This window comes from Emys orbicularis, chromosome 24 (assembly GCF_028017835.1).
Source record: "Emys orbicularis isolate rEmyOrb1 chromosome 24, rEmyOrb1.hap1, whole genome shotgun sequence".
Classification (NCBI taxonomy): domain Eukaryota; kingdom Metazoa; phylum Chordata; order Testudines; family Emydidae; genus Emys; species Emys orbicularis.
Window position 1 is genome coordinate 18,450,535 of NC_088706.1, and position 22,224 is coordinate 18,472,758.

Below are 22,224 nucleotides of genomic sequence, written 5' to 3' on the forward strand. Positions count from 1 at the left end.
CCTCATAACCCTATTACCGAATGATGGGAAATGGAGTCCCGGGGAGCAGGGCAGGATGGGAAGGCCGTGGGGAGAGGGGGGTGGATTGGAAAGGGAGGGGGAGGGGGCAGGATGGGAAGTGATGGGCTGGGCGGTGGCTTTTCCCCGGGGGGGGGTTAATCCCCTCCCCCCAATGCCGGTATCTGGCATCACTCCCCCTCCCGACCCCACGGCCTGGGGGGGGGAGAGCCAGGCAGGGGTGCAGGGCAGGGACAGATGCATGGACGGACCCCCCCTGACCCCCCACATTCAGGGCTCATTGTCCCCCAGAGCGAATCGGGGCAGCTCCTGCCCGTGAACCCCTCGGCCCTGCTCCGGGTTTAGCTCTGGTGTAGACAGGCCCCTGCGGAGGTCTCAGTCCCAAACCCCCTTCCCGGCCCTGCCCAGCCCCTCCGCGTGCCCCCCGGGGCATGATGGGGAAATATGGCCTGGGGGGTCACCCCCCCACCTCCACCCCAGCGATGGCAGTGACCAGGGGCTGCAGCAACAGGCAGGCCAGCAAGGAGGCAGGGGGGCCCCAGTGTGGGATGACTCTGCCCCCCAGCCCCACAACCCCCTCACTGGGGGACCCCAGGGACACAGACGCAGTGGTAACGCCCGGGAGCCCGCTCGCCACGGGAACGGGCCCTTTATTGATGGGGGGCAGCTCCCCCCACATACACCAATGAACCCCATAGACCCCAGCCCCCCACACTCCCAGCCCCCCCACATACCCACACTCCAACCCCCCACATACTCACACCCCAGCCCCCCAGATCCCCCACATACCCACACTCCAGTTTTATACACCCCACCTCCCCACATACCAGCCCCATACACCCCAGCCCCCCACATACCCACACTCTCAGCCCCCCCCATTCACCAGCCCCACTCCGCCCTTCCTATCGTTGCTCCCTCCCATATACCCCCTACGCCCTGGACTCCAATGCCCCCCTATTGGGGGGGCTCCTATTGGGGCCGCCCCCCCCCCCAGCTCCATACCAGCCCCTGCACCCTCGGCCCCTCCCAGCCCCCGAGGCAGAGACAGCACCGGGCCGGCTGGGGGAAACACGCGAGCCCAGCGGGGCGGGGCCCCCGATGCCCAGGACGCGCGGGGCCGGCTCAGGGCAGGCGGCAGAAGTAGTCGTGGGGCCGGGAACGCGGCGGCTCCAGCCAGCGAGATGCCCAGCGTGTCGGCCACACAGCCCACGCCCATGGCGAACTCCCGCTCCTCCGGCGGGCTCTGCGGGGGGGGGGGGGGGCAGGATTAATGGCAGCGCAGCCCTGCCCCCTTTCCCCCCCACACACCCTGCTCCCTCTTCTGTACACCCTCCTTCCCCCCTCCCCTCACCCCCCTCCCCATACCCTCCTTTGCCCCCCTCCACCCTTCCCTGTCCCCCACACCCTGCTCCCTCTCCCCTATACCCTCCTTCCCCCCTTCCCACAGCCTGCCTCCCCGCCCTATACCCTCCTTCCCCCCTCCCCCACACCCCCTTCCCCATACCCTCCTTTCCTGGCACACAGCCCTGCCCCCCATGGTTGCTATGCAGTAACCTTCCCCCCTGCCTCCACAAACCCTCCCCCAGCCCCCGCCCCAGACCACTTTGTCTTGGAGCTCCCGTGTTACGTTAATACCTCCCTCCCGTCTTCCATTGGGCTCTCAGCTGGCACCCCATTAAACTGCTGCCCCCGGGGTGCCCCGTGTCCTGGCACCCCCCCAGTGCCCTCCCAGCCTGGTCCCCCCCGCCCTCTGGTGTACCCCCCAATACCTTCCTGCACTGGTGTGTCCCCCCGGGTGCTCTGTTACTTCCCTTCCACCCCCCCAGCCCCCCGGTGTCCCCCCCCAGGTGCTCTGTTACTTCCCTTCCCCCCCGAGCCCCCCAGTGTCCCCCCTGGGTGCTCTGTTACTTCCCTCCACCCCGGTGTCCCCCCTGGGTGCTGTTACTTCCCTTTCCCCCCAGCCCCCCGGTGTCCCCCCGCGCTCACCTCCAGGCTGATGTTGTGGAAGGTGTTCACGTAGCCGGCACCTCCAGCAGCCCCTCGTACAGGACCAGGGCGAAGACCAGGTAGATGCTAGGCAGGAACATAAAGTACAACGGCGGCCAGGAGGAACACCATGTTCAGGCACTGCAAGGGGCAGGGAAGGGGGTTAGTGATCAGTGTGACACACCCGGCCTCATGGAAAAGGGGCCAGGGGAAGGGGATTAGCGTGACACATCCAGTCCCATGGCCAAGGGCTGGGTAGGGTAACTGGATGTCCCAATTTTATAGGGACAGTCCCGATTTTGGGGGCTTTTTCTTATATAGGAACGTATTACCCCCCCCACCCCCTGTCCCGATTTTTTACACTTGCTGTCTGGTCAGGGGAAGGGTATTAGTGTGACACACAGAAGGGGGTGGGGGGACTCTGAAGCCCAGTGAAGTGGGGTTGCCCTCCTAGGGCACAGCAGGTGGCGCCGCACCCCAGAGGGGGAGCGGGGGTGGGAGACTGCAGGGAAGGGGCTGGGGGGGAAGCAGCAGGGAGGGGGAAGGGGGCACCCCAGTGATGGAGCTAGTAACTGGGGAGGGGTGAGAGGTTGCAGGGAGGGGAAGGGAAGGGTGACACTACACCCCCTATTCATCATTATGATATGACTATGACATAGTTATAATGCATCTTGTACAAGACGTATCAGGGGAGGTGTCACTGGAACAGGTTTGCTGTGATTCTCTCATTTGTGTGAATGTATCGTTTGTGTATCTGAAGTGATGAATGTTGACTCTGTATCTCACATGGGCTCACTCTGGGTGACACCCACAGCCAGCCTTGCAGCTACAACAGTGAAGCCAGACCGTGCTGATGGCTCGTCAACAAAGACAATGGACCCTGGAAGAGTTTAGCCTCCCTGGGAACATCTCAGCCAAGCTGGGAGGGGCTGGGAGTCCTTAGAGGACAGGATTAAAATTCAAAATGATCTGGACAAACTGGAGAAATGGCCTGAAGTCAATAGGATGAGATTCAATAAGGACAAACGCAAAGTGCTCCCCTTAGGAAGGACCAATCAGTTGCACACATACACAATGGGCAATGACGGCCTAGGAAGGAGTCCTGCAGAAAGGGATCTGGGGGTCAGAGTGGATCACAAGCTAAATATGAGTCAACAGTGTAACGCTGTTGCAACAAAAGCGAACATCATTCTGGGCTGTATTATCAGGAGTGTTGTAAGCAAGACACGAGGAGTAATTCTTCTGCTCTACTCCGCGCTGATTAGGCCTCAACTGGAGTATTGTGTCCAGTTCTGGGCGCCACATTTCAGGAAAGATGTGGACAAATTGGAGAGAGTCCAGAGAAGAGCAACAAAAATGATGAAAGGTCTAAAAACATGACCTATGAGGGAAGATTGAAAACATTTGGGTTTGTTTAGTCTGGAGAAGAGAAGGCCGAGAGGGGACATGAGAACAGTTTTCAAGTATGTAAAAGGTTGTTACAAGGAGGAGGGAGAAAAAATTTTCTCGTTAACCTCTGAGGACAGGACAAGAAGCGAGGGGCTTAAATTGCAGCAAGGGAGGCTAAGGTTGGACATTAGGAAAAAGCCCCGACCTGTCAGGGTGGTTAAGCACTGGAATAAATTGCCCAGGGAGGTTGTGGAATCTCCATCATTGGGAATGTTTAAGAGCAGGTTGGACAAACCCCTGTCGGGGATGGGCCAGATAATACTTAGTCCAAACATGAGTGCAGGGGACTGGACTAGACACCTCGCTTAGTTTGTGTTTTGTTTATTGGCCGGGTAATCTGCTTTGATCAGTTTGCTATCACTTAGCATCACTTACAATCGTCTTTTGTAGTTAATAAACTTGTTTAATGTTTCTCTTTCCCAGCATGGTTTGAGTGACGGGTCTGGACAAATCTTTGCGTCTCTTTCCCCCATCGAGGGGGAAGCGAATCCATTAATGGGCGATCGTTGTACGGACCCCATGCGGTGCAGGACGGGCTAGTCCGGGGTTATACTCCGGGGTGGGGGGCAGGGCTGGGGAGCCGGGAAATCGGCCCCTTGTCCAGGAGTGGCTTAGGTGAAGCACTCAGTTGGGCATGTGGCGCCACCTGCTGTCACGTTGGGGGATAACAGAGGGCAGAGGGGGCGGGGCAGGCAAACCTGCAGCAGGGCAGAGGGGGGCTGGAGGCGGGCAGAGGTGGCTGAGGGCAGGCAGGGGGGGGCTGGCGGCTGGGGGAAGGCGGAGGGTGGCCAGGGGAGGGCAGAGGGGGGTTGGGGGGCAGGGCAGAGGGGGCGGGGCAGGCAAACCTGCAGCAGGGCGAGGACCCAGATGTGGCGGATCCGGACGCAGCGCAGGGAGGACCGGGATACAAACACTCCGGCCTGGTAGAGCATCTGGTACCTGCACCGGGGAGTGGGAGGGGGTCAGTATTGGGGGGCCCACGAGTCTCTCCCAGGGATCCTGGTGACCCCAATCCTCCCCACCCCATGGGACTCAACCCCAGCCCCCAGGAACCCTGCTCCGTGGGCAGGGGTGTCCAGGCCCCTGGGAACTTGCGGCAGGACGGGGAGGGTCCCTGGGGGGTCTCACCAGCGATATTGCTGAGCGTGTGTCAGAGCCGAGTCCCGGAAGTACAGCAGCTCAAACTGGGGGGGAAACGGGGGGGGGGGGAGGGAGGGGGTTAGTGATACAGATACGATCCCCCCAACACACACCAGCAACACTCCCGTCTGCCCTGGCCCCTTCCCCCCAGTACCCCTCACCCGCCCAGGCACCCCGCCCTGCACCCCAAGCCCCCCATGCCAACACACAACTCCCCACAGCCCCCCACTGCCAGCTCCCCTTGCTCCACAGCCCCCCAGTGTCCTGTCCAGCACCCCCCCAAAGCAACCCCGTGTGACACCCCTGTACCCCATGGTCACCACTTTTATATGGTTATGATATATTTTGTACAAAGGATGCCTTGTAAGGTATATTTTGGAAACTCATAATCAGCTGAACATCATTGTCCAGTTGAAATGTGCGTACCAACATTGTATGTGGTGCTGAGATCTTGCTCTAGGATTGTTACCCAGAACTACAGCGTATTTCAGTAATGCCCCCAGACAAAGGTGCACTGGCACAATAACTAGGTGTTAAAAGTCCATCATGTGACGAACTGGGACTGTTCTTACTGTGGTCTGTGAATGCTGACAGGGGTGTGTGGCTAGGATAGTCTGCATTGGGGGATGGGAGACTGACCGAAGGAGAATACCTGAGTATGTAACATGAGAACCCAGGAGGGGGGCTGGGGCGAGGTGACACCTTTGCCCGGGAAACTGAACAAAGGCTGTGGGAGGGGTCGCTGAAGGCAGAGTCTGGGGGGCTGGCTAGTGACCAGGGCTGGGAGGCAGATGGGGCTCTGACCTCCCAGGGGGGCTAGGGTGCCCGGGGACCCCAAGATGGACCTAACGGAGGGGGGTCCCTGTTGTCTGTGCCTGCAAGACCTGTCTTGGACTGTATTCCTGTCGTCTAAATAAACCTTCTGCTTTACTGGCTGGCTGAGAGTCATGGTGAATCGCAGGGAGCCGGGGGTGCAGGGCCCTGAGTCCCCCCCACACTCCGTGACAACTGGTGGCAGCGGTGGGATCTACTGCACCCCGTGGACAGCGCTTCCTGCAGTAAGTGACTGGGGAAGCAGTAAAACGAAGGGGGATTGACGGGGACCAGGCATGCTGAAGAGTCAGAGAGAGACGGTTATCACCCCTGGGAGTGTGTGACCAGCGAGAAGGACTTTTGCAGTAACAGGGTCCCCCGGGGGATCGCAGCGAGTGGTCCCAGGGGCGGAGGAGTCTGCAGCTCGACCCTGGCAGAGAGGTGGTGACCTCGAGAAGGGCTGGCACACTAGGGGTCTCCCTGGAAACTGTGGGGAGCGGTGAGCACCCAGGCCTGTGAGTGGCCAGCAGGAAGATGTATGCCAAGCGGCTTAAGAGCGACCTGGTGGAGCTGTGCAAGCAGAGGGGGGTGCGCATTGGGAAGCTCACCAAAGAACAGCTCATTGCCCAGCTGGAGAAGGGAGATCGCGCGAATGAACTGATCCCTGTCTCTGAGGGAAGCAGCCTGGCAGATGCAGCGCAGGCCCCAGTGTCTGTCCCAGCTGGGAGTGGTGAGCCGGCTGCTGAGGGCTTCCCGAGACCCCTCCTTCCTATGCCTAGGGGAAGGGTGGGGAGGAGCCCAGCAAATACCGAGGGCGCAGGGACCCCCCCGGCCAGCAGGGGATCCTCCCGGCAACGCGCAGCATCCGTGGAGCGGAATGGGCTGGAATGGGAGATAGAGCTAAAACTGAGAGAGCTGGAGGATCGTGAACACCAGAGACAGCATGAAGAGAGACAGAGGCATCGTGAACGGGAGGAGAATGAGAGACAGCGTCAGCAGGAACTGGAGCTGGCGAGGCTGAAGGGCCGCGAGCCCCCGCCTGCGGTGAGTGAGGGGGGACCCAGGACTGCACGGAGCTTTGATAAGTGCATCCTGGCCCCACGCAAGGACGGGGAGGACATGGATGACTTCCTGGATGCCTTTGAGACGGCCTGCGAGCTGCACCAGGTTGATCCTGCAGACAGACTCCGGGTTCTCACCCCCTTACTGGACCCCAAAGCCGTGGCCTTGTACCGCCAACTGGAAGAAGCGGAGAAAGGGGACTACGAACTATTCAAAAAGGCCCTGCTACGTGAGTTTGGGCTGACTTCTGAGATGTACCGGGAAAGGTTCCGGAGTCAGGATAAAACCCCTGAGATCTCATATCTGCAACTAGCCGTCCGCATGGAAGGATACGCCAGCAAATGGGCTGATGGGGCCCAGACAAAGGAGGACCTGGTTAAACTGCTGGTACTGGAGCAACTGTATGAGCGGTGCCCATCCGACCTGAGGCTGTGGTTGAGGGACAAAAAACCAGAGAACCCGCGACATGCAGGCCGGCTGGCCGATGAGTTTGTAAAGAGCTGGTCAGGGGATAACAGGGAGGAGTCCCAAAGAAACAGTCCCACCACAACGCAGAGAGAGAGTCACCATGGGACCTCCCAGCGGGAAAATACGGAAAACCCCCATCAAAGGGGAACATCCGGCATCAGGGCCATCCGACCCACTCGAGGAGCCCCATGGGACATGGTCTGCTATCACTGTGGCCAGAGAGGCCACATACGGGCCCAGTGCCCCCGGCTCAGGGACAGACTGAGCAGACCAAACCCACAGAGGGTTGACTGGGTAGAGACCCAGCCGGGCGAGAGGCAGTACTCCCAGGGAAGGGGGGCTGGCAGAGTACCACCTGCTAAGGAGGGAGGAGAGCTCCAGGCCAGCTCCTCTAGGGGGCTGGATGCTCCAGACTCAGGGTTTTTGGTTTATACGGTGGGCACGGGGCGGTCCCTCCGGAGAGAGTACCTTGTACCCCTGGAGGTGGATGGGAGGAAGGTCAAAGGATACTGGGATACGGGCGCAGAGGTGACGCTGGCCCGGCCCGAGGTGGTGCCCCCAGATCAGGTGGTGCCCAACACCTACCTGACTCTGACGGGGGTGGGCGGGACCCCAGTCAAAGTGCCCGTGGCGAGGGTACACCTGAAGTGGGGGGCCAAGGAGGGCCCCAAGGACGTGGGGGTACACCCGTATTTGCCCACTGAGGTGTTGATGGGGGGGGACCTGGAGGACTGGCCAAGCAACCCCCAGGGTGCCCTGGTCGTGACCCGTAGTCAGAGCCGGCAAGGAGCACTGCGCCCTGGCCCTGGGGAGGGTGCCTTGCCTGAGGCGCAGGACCCTAACCTGGTGGGGAGGTGTGACGGAGCAGGGAGCGGGGCAGATTTGACCGGGGAATGTTGCAGGGGGGTTGCATTGGGGATGGGGGACTTCCCTTGAAGGAAGCTACCTGAGCTGTAACCTGAGCCAGGAGGGGGGTTGGGAGAAGTAACACCTTCTGCCTGGGAGACTGAACAAAGGAGGGAGGGGCTGCTAGGGTAGAGAGAGGAGTTTGGTCTTAGGAGGGCTAGGCTGGGTGGTGCAACGCAGGGAACCCCAAGCTGGGGTCTAAGCTCCCTGAACCTCCCAGAAGGGCCTAATTGAGGGGTTCTGGTCGTACCTACACGCTCTGCTTGAGACTGTGTTCCTGTCATCTAATAAACCTTCTGTTTTACTGGCTGGTTGAGAGTCACAGTCAATCTCAGGAAGAGGGGTGCGGGGCCCTGACTCCCCCTTACTCCGTGACAACTGGTGGCAGCGGTGGGATCTACTGCACCCCGTGGACGGCGCTTCCTGCAGTAAGTGACTGGGGAGCAGTAAAACGAAGGGGGATTGACGGGGACCAGGCGTGCTGAGGAGTCAGAGAGAGACGGTTATCACCCCTGGGAGTGTGTGACCAGCGAGAAGGACTTTTGCAGTAACAGGGTCCCCCGGGGGATCGCAGCGAGTGGTCCCAGGGTCGGAGGAGTCTGCAGCTCGACCCTGGCAGAGAGGTGGTGACCTCGAGAAGGGCTGGCACACTAGGGGTCTCCCTGGAGACTGTGGGGAGCGGTGGGCACACAGGCCTGTGAGTGGCCAGCAGGAAGATGTATGCCAAGCGGCTTAAGAGCGACCTGGTGGAGCTGTGCAAGCAGAGGGGGGTGCGCACTGGGAAGCTCACCAAAGAACAGCTCATTGCCCAGCTGGAGAAGGGAGATCGCGCGAATGAACTGATCCCTGTCTCTGAGGGAAGCAGCCTGGCAGATGCAGCGCAGGCCCCAGTGTCTGTCCCATCTGGGAGTGGTCAGCCGGCTGCTGAGGGCTTCCAGAGACCCCTCCTTCCTACGCCTAGGGGAAGGGTGGGGAGGAGCCCAGCAAATACCGAGGGTGCCGGGACCCCCCCGGCCAGCAGGGGGTCCTCCCGGCAACGCGCGCCATCCGTGGAGCGGAATGGGCTGGAATGGGAGATAAAGCTAAAACTGAGAGAGCTGGAGGATCGTGAACACCAGAGACAGCATGAACGGGAGGAGAAAGAGAAACTGAGGCAGCATGAACGGGAGGAGAATGAGAGACAAAGGCAGCATGAAGAGAGACAAAGGCAGCATGAAGAGAGAGAGAGGCTGAGGCATCATGAACTGGAACTGGCGAGGCTGAAGGGCCGCGAGCCCCCGGCTGCGGTGAGTGAGGGGGGACCCAGGACTGCACGAAGCTTTGATAAGTGCATCATGGCCCCACGTAAGGAGGGGGAGGACATGGATGACTTCCTGGATGCCTTTGAGACGGCCTGCGAGCTGCACCAGGTTCCTCCTGCAGACAAACTCCGGGTTCTCACCCCCTTACTGGACCCCAAAGCCGTGGCCTTGTACCGCCAACTGGAAGAGGTGGAGAAAGGGGACTATGAACTATTCAAAAAGGCCCTGCTACGTGAGTTTGGGCTGACTTCTGAGATGTACCGGGAAAGGTTCCGGAGTCAGGATAAAACCCCGGAGATCTCATATCTGCAACTAGCCGTCCGCATGGAAGGATACGCCAGCAAGTGGGCTGCGGGGGCCCAGACAAAGGAGGACCTGGTTAAACTGCTGGTACTGGAGCAACTGTATGAGCGGTGCCCATCCGACCTGAGGCTGTGGTTGAGGGACAAAAAACCAGAGAACCCGCGACATGCAGGCCGGCTGGCCGATGAGTTTGTGAAGAGCCGGTCAGGGGCTGGCAGGGAGGAGTCCCAAAGGAGCAGGCCCACCGCGATGCAGAGAGAGAGTCACCCGGGTACCTCCCAAAGGGGGAATATGGGGAATCCCCTCCCAAAAGGAATGCCCAGCGTCAGGGACAACCGACCGGCTCGAGGGGACCCACGGGACATGAGTTGCTATTACTGCGGCCGAAGAGGCCACATTCGGGCCCAGTGCCCCAAGCTCAAGGACAGACTGAGCAGACCGAACCCACACCGGATTAACTTGGTAGAGGCCCAGACGGACGAGGGGCCGGCTTTCCAGGCAAGGGGGGCTGGCAGCTTATCAACTGCTCAAGAGAGAGAAGGGCCTCAGGCCAGCTTCTCTGGGGGGCCGGATGCTCCGGACTCAAAGTTCTCCGTTTACAGGGTGGGCGCGGGGCTGCCCCTGCGGAGCGAGTGCCTTGTCCCCCTGGAGGTGGATGGGAAGGAAGTTTATGGATACTGGGACACAGGCGCAGAGGTGACACTGGCCCGGCCCGAGGTGGTGGCCCCAGATCGGGTGGTGCCCAACGCCTTCCTGACCCTGACAGGGGTGGGCGGGACCCCATTCAAGGTTCCCGTGGCAAGGGTACACCTGAAATGGGGGGCCAAGGAGGGCCCCAAGGACGTGGGAGTGCACCACCATTTGCCCACTGAGGTGTTGATGGGGGGGGACCTAGAGGACTGGCCAAGCAACCCCCAGACCGCCTTAGTCGTGACCCGTAGCCAGAGCCGGCGAGGGGCACTACGCCCTGACCTTGGGAAGGATGTCACATCGGAGGCACAGAACCCTACCCTGGTGGGGAGGGAACACCCAAGGACAAGGCTCGGGGTGGCTGTGGCTTCTGACCCAGCCGACGAGAGGGAGCAGGTTCCCATCCCTTCCCCAGCTGCCGAGTTCCAGGCCGAGTTGCAGAAGGACCCCTCCCTGCGGAAGCTAAGGGACCTGGCTGACCTCAGTGTGGTACAGACCATGATGAGAGGTTGCAAGGAGAGGTTCCTGTGGGAGAAGGGATTCCTATACCGAGAGTGGGCTCCCCCAGGGGAAGTGGAGTCCTGGGGGGTCAGGAGGCAGCTGGTTGTTCCCCAGAAGTTTCGCCACAAGCTACTGCACCTGGCCCATGACATCCCTCTCGCAGGGCACCAGGGGATCCGGCGCACCAGGCAGAGGCTGCTACAGAACTTTTACTGGCCTGGGGTCTTTACCAACGTCCGACAGTACTGCCGATCCTGTGACCCCTGTCAGAGGGTGGGGAAGGCCCGGGACAAGGGGAAAGCAGCGTTGAGGCCTTTACCCATCATAGAGGAGCCTTTCCAAAAGGTGGCCATGGACATAGTGGGACCTCTCAGCAAGACGACCCGGTCAGGGAAGAAATACATTCTGGTGGTGGTAGATTTCGCCACCCGCTACCCCGAGGCAGTGCCCTTATCGTCCATCGAGGCAGACACTGTGGCAGATGCGCTGCTGACCATTTTCAGCCGAGTGGGGTTCCCCAAGGAAGTCCTGACGGACCAAGGGTCCAACTTCATGTCGGCCTTACTCCGGTGCTTGTGGGAGAAATGTGGGGTTCGGCACAACTGGGCCTCGGCGTATCACCCCCAATCCAACGGGCTGGTGGAGAGGTTCAATGGGACGCTAAAAATGATGCTGAAAACATTTATGAATCAGCACCCGCAGGACTGGGACAAGTATTTACCTCACCTGCTGTTCGCGTACCGGGAGGTACCCCAGGAGTCTACCGGGTTTTCACCTTTCGAACTGTTATATGGAAGGCGGGTAAGGGGGCCCCTGGACCTGATGAGAGCCGAATGGGAGGGGAAGGCCACTTCCGATGGAGAGTCGGTGGTGGAGTATGTCCTGACCTTCCGGGAACGACTTGCCGAGCTCATGGGCCTGGCCAGGGAGAATCTGGCCAGAGCCCAGAGGAAGCAGAAGGTCTGGTATGACCGCACAGCACGGGCCCGCGCCTTCGCCACTGGGGACCAGGTGATGGTCCTCATCCCCGTGAGGAAAAACAAACTCCAGGCCGCCTGGGAAGGGCCCTTCAAGGTCGTCAAGCAACTAAACGAGGTAAACTATGTGGTGGAGCTGTCGAACCGGGCACACCACCACCGGGTGTACCATGTGAATATGATGAAGCCATATTACGACAGGGGGAATGTGGTGTTGGCTGTGTGTGGACACTGGGAGGGGCAGGGAGATGACCCTTTGGTAGATCTATTCCCTGGGACAAGAGCTGGTTCCCCCCTGGAAGCAATTCCCCTCTCTGAGCAGCTGACCCCGGCCCAGCAAGCTGAGATCAGAGGGGTGTTGCATCTGTACCGACGGCTGTTTTCCAACCAGCCTGGACGCACTAATCTGACTGTCCACCGGGTGCAGACAGGATCGCACCCGCCTATAAAATGTCCCCCCTTCCGGGTCACAGGGAAAACTGCACAGGACCTGGAAAGAGAGGTCAATGACATGCTGGCATTGGGGGTGATCCAGCCATCTTCCAGCCCTTGGGCCTCGCCGGTGGTGCTGGTCCCCAAAAAGGACGGGTCGATCCGGTTCTGTGTGGACTATCGCAAGCTCAATGCCATCACTGTAGCCGATGCCTACCCCATGCCCAGGCCTGACGAGCTCCTAGACAAGCTGGGAGGTGCTCGGTACCTTACCACCATGGATCTTACAAAGGGCTACTGGCAAGTGCCGCTGGATGCCGATGCCAGGCTGAAATCGGCCTTTATCACCCCTCTGGGGCTCTATGAGTTCCTGACCCTGCCTTTCGGCCTCAAGGGAGCGCCGGCCACCTTCCAGCGCCTGGTGGATCAGCTACTGAGGGGGATGGAGAGTTTTGCCGTGGCGTATATTGACGACATCTGTGTCTTTAGCCAGACCTGGGAGGACCATGTGTCCCAGGTTAGACAAGTGCTGGACCGACTCCAGGAGGCTGGGCTGACCGTAAAACCGGAGAAGTGCAAGGTGGGGATGGCTGAGGTATCCTACCTGGGCCACCGGGTGGGGAGCGGCTGCCTAAAGCCGGAACCAGCCAAAGTGGAGGTGATCAGAGACTGGCCTGCCCCGCAAACCAAAAAGCAGGTCCAAGCCTTTATTGGGATGGCGGGATACTATCGAAGGTTCGTGCCCCACTTTAGCTCCATAGCAGCCCCCATCACTGAGCTGTGCAAGAAGGGGAAGCCAGACAAGGTGGTCTGGACCGAGGAGTGCCAGGGGGCTCTCCAGGAGATAAAGGAGGCTCTGGTCAGTGGCCCAGTTCTGGCAAACCCAGACTTTGACAAGCCCTTTATGGTGTTCACCGACGCCTCAGACACAGGGCTGGGGGCGGTGTTAATGCAGGAGGATGAAAAGGGGGAGAGACACCCCATCGTGTACCTGAGCAAGAAGTTGCTACCTCGGGAGCAGAACTACGCGGCTATCGAGAAGGAATGCCTGGCCATGGTGTGGGCCCTCAAGAAACTAGAGCCATATCTCTTTGGGCGACACTTCACCGTGTACACCGACCACTCTCCCCTGACCTGGCTGCACCAGATGAAAGGAGCCAACGCCAAGCTCCTGAGGTGGAGCCTGCTCCTGCAGGATTATGACATGGACGTGGTCCATGTGAAGGGAAGTGCCAACCTGATAGCGGATGCGTTGTCCCGGAGAGGGGGCCCTGAACTTCCCCAGGTCACTGGGCAGAGTGACCCCGCTCAGTTCAGTCTCGAAGGGGGGAGAGATGTGACGGAGCAGGGAGCGGGGCAGATTTGACCGGGGAATGTTGCAGGGGGGTTGCATTGGGGATGGGGGACTTCCCTTGAAGGAAGCTACCTGAGCTGTAACCTGAGCCAGGAGGGGGGTTGGGAGAAGTAACACCTTCTGCCTGGGAGACTGAACAAAGGAGGGAGGGGCTGCTAGGGTAGAGAGAGGAGTTTGGTCTTAGGAGGGCTAGGCTGGGTGGTGCAACGCAGGGAACCCCAAGCTGGGGTCTAAGCTCCCTGAACCTCCCAGAAGGGCCTAATTGAGGGGTTCTGGTCGTACCTACACGCTCTGCTTGAGACTGTGTTCCTGTCATCTAATAAACCTTCTGTTTTACTGGCTGGTTGAGAGTCACAGTCAATCTCAGGAAGAGGGGTGCGGGGCCCTGACTCCCCCTTACTCCGTGACAGGAGGGAACGCCCAGGGACACGGCTCAGGGAGGCTGCGGCCTCAGACCCAGCCGGCAAGAGAGAGCAGGTGGCCATCCCTGTCCCAGCTGCTGAGTTCCAGGCCGAGGTGCAGAAAGACCCCTCCTTACGGAAGATAAGGGACCTGGCCGACCTCGGTGCGGTACAGACCATGGGGAGAGGTGGCCGGAAAAGGTTCCTGTGGGAGAAGGGGTTCCTGTACCGAGAATGGGCTCCCCCAGGGAAAATGGAGTCAGGGGGGATCAGGAGGCAGCTGGTGGTACCCCAGAAGTATCGCCGCCAGCTGCTGTACCGGGCCCATGACACCCCCCTCTCAGGGCACCAGGGAACCTGGCATACCCAGCAGAGGCTGCTACGGAGCTTTTACTGGCCTGGGGTCTTTGTTACTGTCCGGCAGTACTGCCGAGCCTGTGACCCCTGTCAGAGGGGAAGGAAGGCCCGGGACAAGGGGAAAACGGCTTTAGGACCCTTGCCCAGCCTAGAGGAGCCTTTCCGGAGGGTGGCCAAGGTTAAAAGGGGGGCTCTGAACCAAGAGAGCCCGAAGCACAGACCTCCAGACTGGAGCGCTGGGAGAAGACCCCAGCCCAGTTGGAACCCCAGGGGTATTGGGGTGGGAAAAGGGCACAGGCCGCATAACCCTTCCCACATGCAAACTGCGAATGCCCTCGAGCACCCCCGACCTAAGGGGGGGCGTGAAACTGGAAGGGCCTGGTGTAATTCTCACCAAGGAACGGGAGGGATGCGGGGGCATCCATGGGAACGGGGGTAGGTTCGAACTTCCTCGGGTCACTGGCTGAAGTGACCCCACTCAGTTCGGTCTCGGAGGGGGGAGAGATGTGACGAACTGGGACTGTTCTTACTGTGGTCTGTGAATGCTGAGTGGGGAGTGTGTCTAGGATAGTCTGCATTGGGGGATGGGAGACTGACCGAAGGAGAATACCTGAGCATGTAACATGAGAACCCAGGAGGGGGCTGGGGCGAGGTGACACCTTTGCCCGGGAAACTGAACAAAGGCTGTGGGAGGGGTCGCTGAAGGCAGAGTCTGGGGGGCTGGCTAGTGACCAGGGCTGGGAGGCAGACGGGGCTCTGACCTCCCAGAGGGGCTAGGGTGCCCGGGGACCCCAAGATGGACCTAACTGAGGGGGGTCCTGTTGTCTGTGCCTGCAAGACCTGTCTTGGACTGTATTCCGGTCGTCTAAATAAACCTTCTGCTTTACTGGCTGGCTGAGAGTCATGGTGAATCGCAGGGAGCCGGGGGTGCAGGGCCCTGAGTCCCCCCACACTCCGTGACACATCACTGCTGGGATGACATGGGATTTTTCAGTGTATTTTGTGTGCCTCAGTTTCCCCCAATATGCTGCATCATTAATGGGGGGGAGGGTGTTTTTTTGGCAGAAGAATCCAGAGATCCAGGTGGGGCCTGGGCCCAGACAATGGGCCGGCGATTTGCACCACCCTGGCCCTCTGCGGGAAGCCAGCTGGTTTGAGCAGCTGGAGAACACAGAGAGTGTGGAGGAGACCAGACTGAGGCGGGCCTGGGGGCGGGGGCTGCTGGAGAGACGCATCTGGACTGGGGAGAAGAGGGGGGGCTCTGCAGGGGGCACTCAGACGGGCTTTGATGTGACCTGTCCGTTCGTCCAGGCACCCCCCTGCGGTTCTCCCCCGGCTGAGAGGCACGGCACTCTCCAGAGGTCGGGGGGGGGGGGGCACACGTCTCCCCCCGGCGTTGGGGCCGAGGGGACTCGCTGCAGGAGGCAGTGGGGCTGAAGGCTCCAAGGTGCTGGGAAAGCCCAGGAGTAACCCCAGCGAGGGGGGGACACTGAGGGGTCCTCCCAGGGTCCGGTACAGAACCTCAGAGAGCAGCAGCCCCGGGCCCCTGCCCCAGCTGCGGACAGACCCCCCAGGGCAGAGACCCCTCCAGCACCGGGTCAGAGCGTCGGGGGGACGGACACGCCCACGCCCCCAGGGTGACTGAGCGGAGCCAGCGCCGGGTACTGGGGCCGCCCGTAGCGACGCACGGCTCGGCGGCCGGGGAGCGGCGCAGGCCCCCCCCCGCACTCACCAGGCCCTGGTTGATGAAATACTCGGCGAAGTAGACGAGCGCCAGGGGCAGCAGGTATTTCAGGAGACCCTGCAGGGAGAGGGGGGGAGAGGTGCACAAGCAGCCAGATGGGTGCGCTGCAGGGGGAGCCCCCCCCACCCCCGGATGCCTGGGTCCCTCTCCCCACCCCAGTCTCTGGGAGAGCTGCAGGGAGCCCTCCCCGGACGCCTGGGTCCCATCTCCAGCCCCGGTCTCTGGGAGAGCTGCGGGGGGCCCTCCCTGGACGCCTGGGTCCCTCTCCCCAGCCCCGATCTCTGGGAGACCTGTGGGGAACCCTCCCCAGACGCCTGGGTCCCATTCCCCGCCCCGGTCTCTGGGAGAGCTGCGGGGGGCCCTCCCCGGACGCCTGGGTCCCATTCCCCGCCCCGGTCTTGGTTCTCCCAGTTCCACACCCCCCTCCACTGGGCTAATGGAGAGAGACCAAGAGCCAGGACGCCTGGGTTCTGGCCCTGCCCCTGCCCCCGCGCCCCTCCCCTCCATCCTACCTTCACAATACGCCCCTTGGCCTGCAGCGTCAGCTCTGCGCCCCCGCCACCTGGGGGGGACAGACATCAGCTGGGCCCCATGGCCCCCGCCACCAGCCCCAAACCCCCCCACTATCTCCCCCCAGACCCCACACAGGGGGGACCCTCCACAAAGCCAGCCCCCCCACTGCTCCCCACACAGTCCAACCCCCCCCAGCCCCCTGTGCCCCCCAACACAATCCCCCACAGCTCCCCATCCTCCTCCCTCCCAGCCCCCACCCACACACTGACCCCTGACCCCCTTACCCTGCTTTGCCGGGGGCCCCCCCATGAGGGGCTGGCGGGCGGTGGGCAGGGGGTCGTGCAGGACAGCGGAGTCACTCCAGCGCCACTGCGGCACCGCAGGGGAGGGCACCAGCAGGAAATAATAGCTGGGGGCAGACAAAGGGGGGGTAAGATACCGGGGGGGGTCTCCCAAAAAGCCTCCCACAGCCTCTCCCCCCTTGCTGGCCCCCCCACGGCCCCTCACTGGCCTCCCACGGCCCCTCCCCCCTTGCTGGCCCCCCCACGGCCCCTCCCTGGCCTCCCACGGCCCCTCCCCCCTTGCTGGCCCCCCCACGGCCCCTCCCTGGCCTCCCACGGCCCCTCCCCCCTTGCTGGCCCCCCCACGGCCCCTCCCTGGCCTCCCACGGCCCCTCCCCCCTTGCTGGCCCCCCCACGGCCCCTCACTGGCCTCCCACGGCCCCTCCCCCCTCGCTGGCCCCCCCACGGCCCCTCACCTGAGCAGCATGGCCAGGGGCAGGCTGAGCATGAGCAGTAGGGTGTGACGGGGGCTGAGGCCGGCCTGCGTCAGCCCCAGGTACGACAGCGCCCCCAGCAGGCCGGCGCCCCCCGTGCCCGACGACCAGCACGACACCACCTCGCTGGGGGGAGAAACGTGGGGTGAGATCCCAGCCCCTTGCAGCCCCCCCAGCCCCTCCCCCCACACCCCAGTGCCCCCCCCCCCCCCCCCGGCTCCCCGCGCCCGGTACCTGGGGTAGAAAGCCGTGAGCGCCAGGAAGCTGATCTCCCCCAGCCCCGACGAGACGCTGGCCAGGACCACCCCTGGGGGGACACACAGCACTTACCCACAATGCACCTGTCCTTCCCCCCGCATGGTGCTTACCCACAATGCACCTGTCCTCCCCCCCCCACGGCACTTACCAACAATGAACCTGTCCTCCCCCCACCCCCCACACAGCGCTTACCCCCGATGCTCATGGCCACGGTGGTGGAGAAGGCGACCAGCAGGAAACTGCCCCAGGCACAAAGGATGCAGAGTGCCACCCGCGGGCTGGGGGAGAGACGGGGTCAGCACGGGTCCCCCACAGCCCCCCACAGCCACCCCAACCCCCCACGGTCTCCCACAGCCCCCTACGGCCACCCCCGGCCCGGGGGAGAGACGAGGTCAGCACGGGTCCCCCACAGCCACCCTCGGCCCCCTACGGCCACCCCAACCCCCCACGGCCACCCCCGGCCCGGGGGAGAGACGAGGTCAGCACGGGTCCCCCACAGCCCCCCACAGCCACCCTCGGCCTCCTACGGCCACCCCAACCCCCCACGGTCTCCCACAGCCCCCTATGGCCACCCCCAGCCCGGGGGGAGAGACGAGGTCAGCACGGGTCCCCCACAGCCCCCCACGGCCACCCATGGGCTGGGGGGAGAGAGATGGGGTCAGCATGGCTCCCCCACAGACCCCCCGGCCCCCATGGCCCCCCACAGCCACCCATGGGGAGAGACAGGGTCAGCACGGGTCACCCACAGCCCCCCACGGGCTGGGGGGCGACAGGAGGGTCCATGTGAGGAACCAGCCCCCCCCGTTCCCCACTCACCCATAGGGCACGCGGTGGATGTAGAAGGGGGCACTGAATTTGATGAGCAGGGTGGGCAGGATGTCAGCCAAGAGCACAGCCTGGGGGGGGGGGGGGACAATTACGGGGGGGGGTTAGAGACAAGGCCAGCCCCGCCCCCCTCCCCAGGCCCCGCCCCTCCCGCTCCCCAGGCCCCGCCCCCCAGCACTTACCCCGGTGGAGATGGGGTTGCAGTCGTAGCGGGAGGTGTTGGACGCATTCCCGCTGGGGGGTGTCACCGGGGGACTCTGGGGGCAGGAGACACGGTTACTGGGGCAGACGCTGCAGATCCCCTCCCCCCCGGCGCACGGCGACTCCCCCACCCTGGGGGAGGAGGGAGACCCCCAGGGGTCGGCCCCACAGACGGGTTCCTCCAAGGGACTGTTCCAAAGCAGGTCCGTGATAGCCTCTCCTCACCCCCCCACCCAGCACCCCTGCAGCCCCCCCCAGGCTGTCCCCACTGCTGGGCTCTCCTTTGCACGGCTGTTTGCACATGGATCCGCTCACCAGCGCTCGTAGGAGCCTTGTGGGCGGCCCTGGTGCCCTGCCCCCAGGGACGGTGCTGGGCCAGGGGTTGTCTCTGTGCTATCTACCCCCCCGTACCCCCGCCGCCAGCGTGGACCCACCTGGGTGGTCCCGTTGGTGTCCAGTGCCCCCTGCTGGCTCAGGATGTCATGGGCCGCGCTCAGCATCACCACGTAGGCAAAGTTATTGCAGAGGCCGAGCACCCTGCAGGGACGGGGAGGGGGGGGGTTAGAAACAGGCCAGAGCCCCCCCATCTGCCTGGCGCCCGGGGAGCGTGGAGGGGCTGAGGGAGACCCGGGCGGGCCAGGGGGCGGCGGTGTGGAGAGGGCGTAAGATGTGGAGTGTGCTCATGCCCAGGCGGCGAGCGTGCCCCGGGGGGGGGCGAGCGTGCCCCGGGGGGGCGAGTGCACCTCGCAGCGAGTGTGCAACACACGGCAGGGGGGATCAACGTCCACTGGAGCAAGCGCGGCCATGGGCATCCGGCGTGAGAGGCGGGGCGGTGGGGAAAGGCCCCAGGAATGTGCGTGCGAGGGCCCTCGTGTAAGGCCACTCACCAGAAACCAGCTAAGTTCCTCCAGCAGGTGGCGCGGGCAGGAGGCGGCGCTGGTGGCTCCTCATCTGCAGGGGGAGAGGGCGAGCGTCAAGGGGGCAGAACCGGGGCTCGGGGAGGTGAGGAAGTGCAGTTTTCCCCTTGTTTTGTTGTAAGTGAGCCTTAATGTTCTGCGTGAAGACTGTGCGTGCCTCAGTTTCCCTCAGTTACACTCAAGTATCTCGGGGGTGGGGCAAGGGTGTTGGTGGGCAGGGACCCGGGCAGGTGTGACTGGGGCCGGCTGCCCGATGCCGACACACACTCTAGCCTGGCAGGGAAGGTGCGGGTGAGGCCAGGTGACCCATTGGCCCAAGAGACAGACAAAGAAGGGGGGCTGGCAGGGGGGTCAGTGCCGCAGGCTGGGCTGGGGGGGGAGTCCAGGGCACCAGGCTCGGGGTCCCCCCAAGATGGGCTTGGCTGGAAGTCCCGGATGTCTGTGCTAACAAGCCCTGTCCTACGCTGGCTAATGACCCGGCTGGGTCACACGCCGGCTGGGAGTCCCGGCTGGCTGCGGAGTGGGGGGCCCCAGGGGCCCGGCCAGGGGACTCGCTGCGGGGAGCTCACGGGGTGAACGGGGGCTGGACGCTCCGAGGTCGGACCCAGGAGACCCCTTGCCCTGGACAACGAGTCCTGCGGGGAGTCGCGCTGCCCCCGAGTCCTGGCTGGCTTCGTACAGACCAGTCCCAGAGCGCTGGGACCCCCCGCTCCTCCCCCAGCGCCAGGCCTGTGATCCCGGCACGCCCCCCCCCAGCGCCGGGCCCGGGCTCCCAGGAGGGAGCAGACCCAGGGTTTGAAAGGGAACAGGGGGGCAGACCCAGAGTTCGCGTGGGGTAGGGGAGCAGACCCGGGGTTCGGGGGGGCTCGCGGGGGGGGGCAGGCCCGGGGTTTGGGGGGGTCTCGGGGGGGGCTCTCGGGGGGCAGACCCGGGGTTCGGGGGGGCTCGCGGGGGGGGGCAGGCCCGGGGTTCGGGGGGGCTCGCGGGGGGGGGCAGGCCCGGGGTTCGGGGGGGCTCGCGGGGGGGCAGACCCGGGGTTCGGGGGGGGCTCGCGGGGGGGACTCACCCTCCGAGTCAGACAGACGCTGCCAACCCTGCGGCTCCATGGCGGCGTCGGCGGCGGGGGGGGGGGGGTCACGGCTCGGACATGGGGGGCCCGTCCTGCGGTGGGGGGGACTTCCCTGAACAAAAGGGATGTGGGGTGAGCCGGGGGGCGACTCCTTCCCCCCAAGTCCGCCCCGCCCCCGTCAGAGGCACCGGGACCCCCAGCCAGCACCGACCAGCTGCGCCGCCTGGAGCCGGGTCACGTGACCCCAGGGCAGTCATGTGACCGCACTTCCCGTTTCCCCGGTGTCACACTCTAACCCGCCCCCTCCCCTCGCCCTGGCTCCAAGGGGTGGGGGAGCCCCCAGCCTGCGGGAGGGGTGTGGGGGGGGGAAGCTGGGGTTTGCCAGGAGTCAAGATGGCCGCCGTGTGACTTTGCCCAGACCTGAACGGCTGAGATTGCCAGGACCCATCATGGCGGCCGCAAGCGTCACCCCTGCATGTGAACGGCCGGGATTGCCAGGACCCATCATGGCGGCCGCTAGCGTCACCCCCTGTATGTGAACGGCCGGGATTGCCAGGACCCATCATGGCGGCCGCTAGCGTCACCCCCTGCATGTGAACGGCCGGGATTGCCAGGACCCATCATGGCGGCCGCCAGCGTCACCCCCTGCATGTGAACGGCCGGGATCGCCAGGACCCATCATGGCGGCCGCTAGCGTCACCCCCTGCATGTGAACGGCCGGGATCGCCAGGACCCATCATGGCGGCCGCCAGCGTCACCCCCTGCATGTGAACGGCCGGGATTGCCAGGACCCATCATGGCGGCCGCTAGCGTCACCCCCTGCATGTGAACGGCCGGGATTGCCAGGACCCATCATGGCGGCCGCTAGCGTCACCCCCTGTATGTGAACGGCCGGGATTGCCAGGACCCATCATGGCGGCCGCCAGCGTCACCCCTGCATGTGAACGGCCGGGATCGCCAGGACCCATCATGGCGGCCGCCAGCGTCACCCCCTGTATGTGAACGGCCGGGATCGCCAGGACCTATCATGGCGGCCGCCAGCGTCACCCCCTGCATGTGAACGGCCGGGATCGCCAGGACCCATCATGGCGGCCGCCAGCGTCACCCCTGCATGTGAACGGCCGGGATTGCCAGGACCCATCATGGCGGCCGCTAGCGTCACCCCCTGTATGTGAACGGCCGGGATTGCCAGGACCCATCATGGCGGCCGGTAGCGTCACCCCTGCATGTGAACGGCCTTTACCAGTAGCAGCAGTGACTCCCTTCCCCCCACACGCTGCCTGCAGTTGCCATGACTACCATACAGCCCAGTCGTGGGGGGGCAGGGGCAGGCTGTACAGCCCTGTACGGACCAGGCGGCCCTAGAGGGACCCGTCACAGCAACAGGGCCCCAGGGTGCCCAGTACAAAGCAGCCCGGCCCAGTCGGAACCAGTATAAACCAGTCGGGCCCAGCCAAGCCCAGTAGCTCCGCTGCCCCAGGGTCCCAGCAAGAGCCGACCTGGCCCCGCAGGGCCCAGCCGGGGCAGAGCCTGGCGGGGGAGGCCCTGAGCTGCAGCGTTGGGCTGGGGGGAGGGGATGCCGGGTTCAGGGGACTGCAGGGGAAGGCAAAGTCGGGTTCGGGGGCCTGGGGGGGAGGGGACGCCGGGTTGCGGGGGAGGGAGGCTCTTGTTTTTCATCTTGTCCCTTGTCCTGGCCGCAAACCCACAGTTTCCTCTAGCTGCGTCCTGTCCCCAGCTCTTGCGACAGGGCCTGAGTCACTGCAG

The 22,224-nt window shown here is 63.4% G+C and overlaps 1 protein-coding gene across 1 annotated transcript; it reads right to left on the reverse strand.

Annotated features, from left to right (window-relative positions):
* Positions 1-1,140: 1,140 nt before the first annotated feature.
* CLN3 (CLN3 lysosomal/endosomal transmembrane protein, battenin) lies at positions 1,141-20,498 on the reverse strand. The gene is given in 18 exon segments (XM_065422379.1): positions 1,141-1,167; positions 1,169-1,261; positions 2,005-2,051; positions 2,054-2,111; positions 2,113-2,145; positions 4,299-4,392; positions 4,582-4,637; positions 15,891-15,959; positions 16,415-16,464; positions 16,700-16,824; positions 17,173-17,316; positions 17,425-17,497; positions 17,641-17,726; positions 18,265-18,344; positions 18,456-18,530; positions 18,909-19,011; positions 19,362-19,425; positions 20,458-20,498. Coding segments are annotated over 18 exon segments (1,317 nt in total). The 5' UTR covers position 20,498.
* Positions 20,499-22,224: the final 1,726 nt, after the last annotated feature.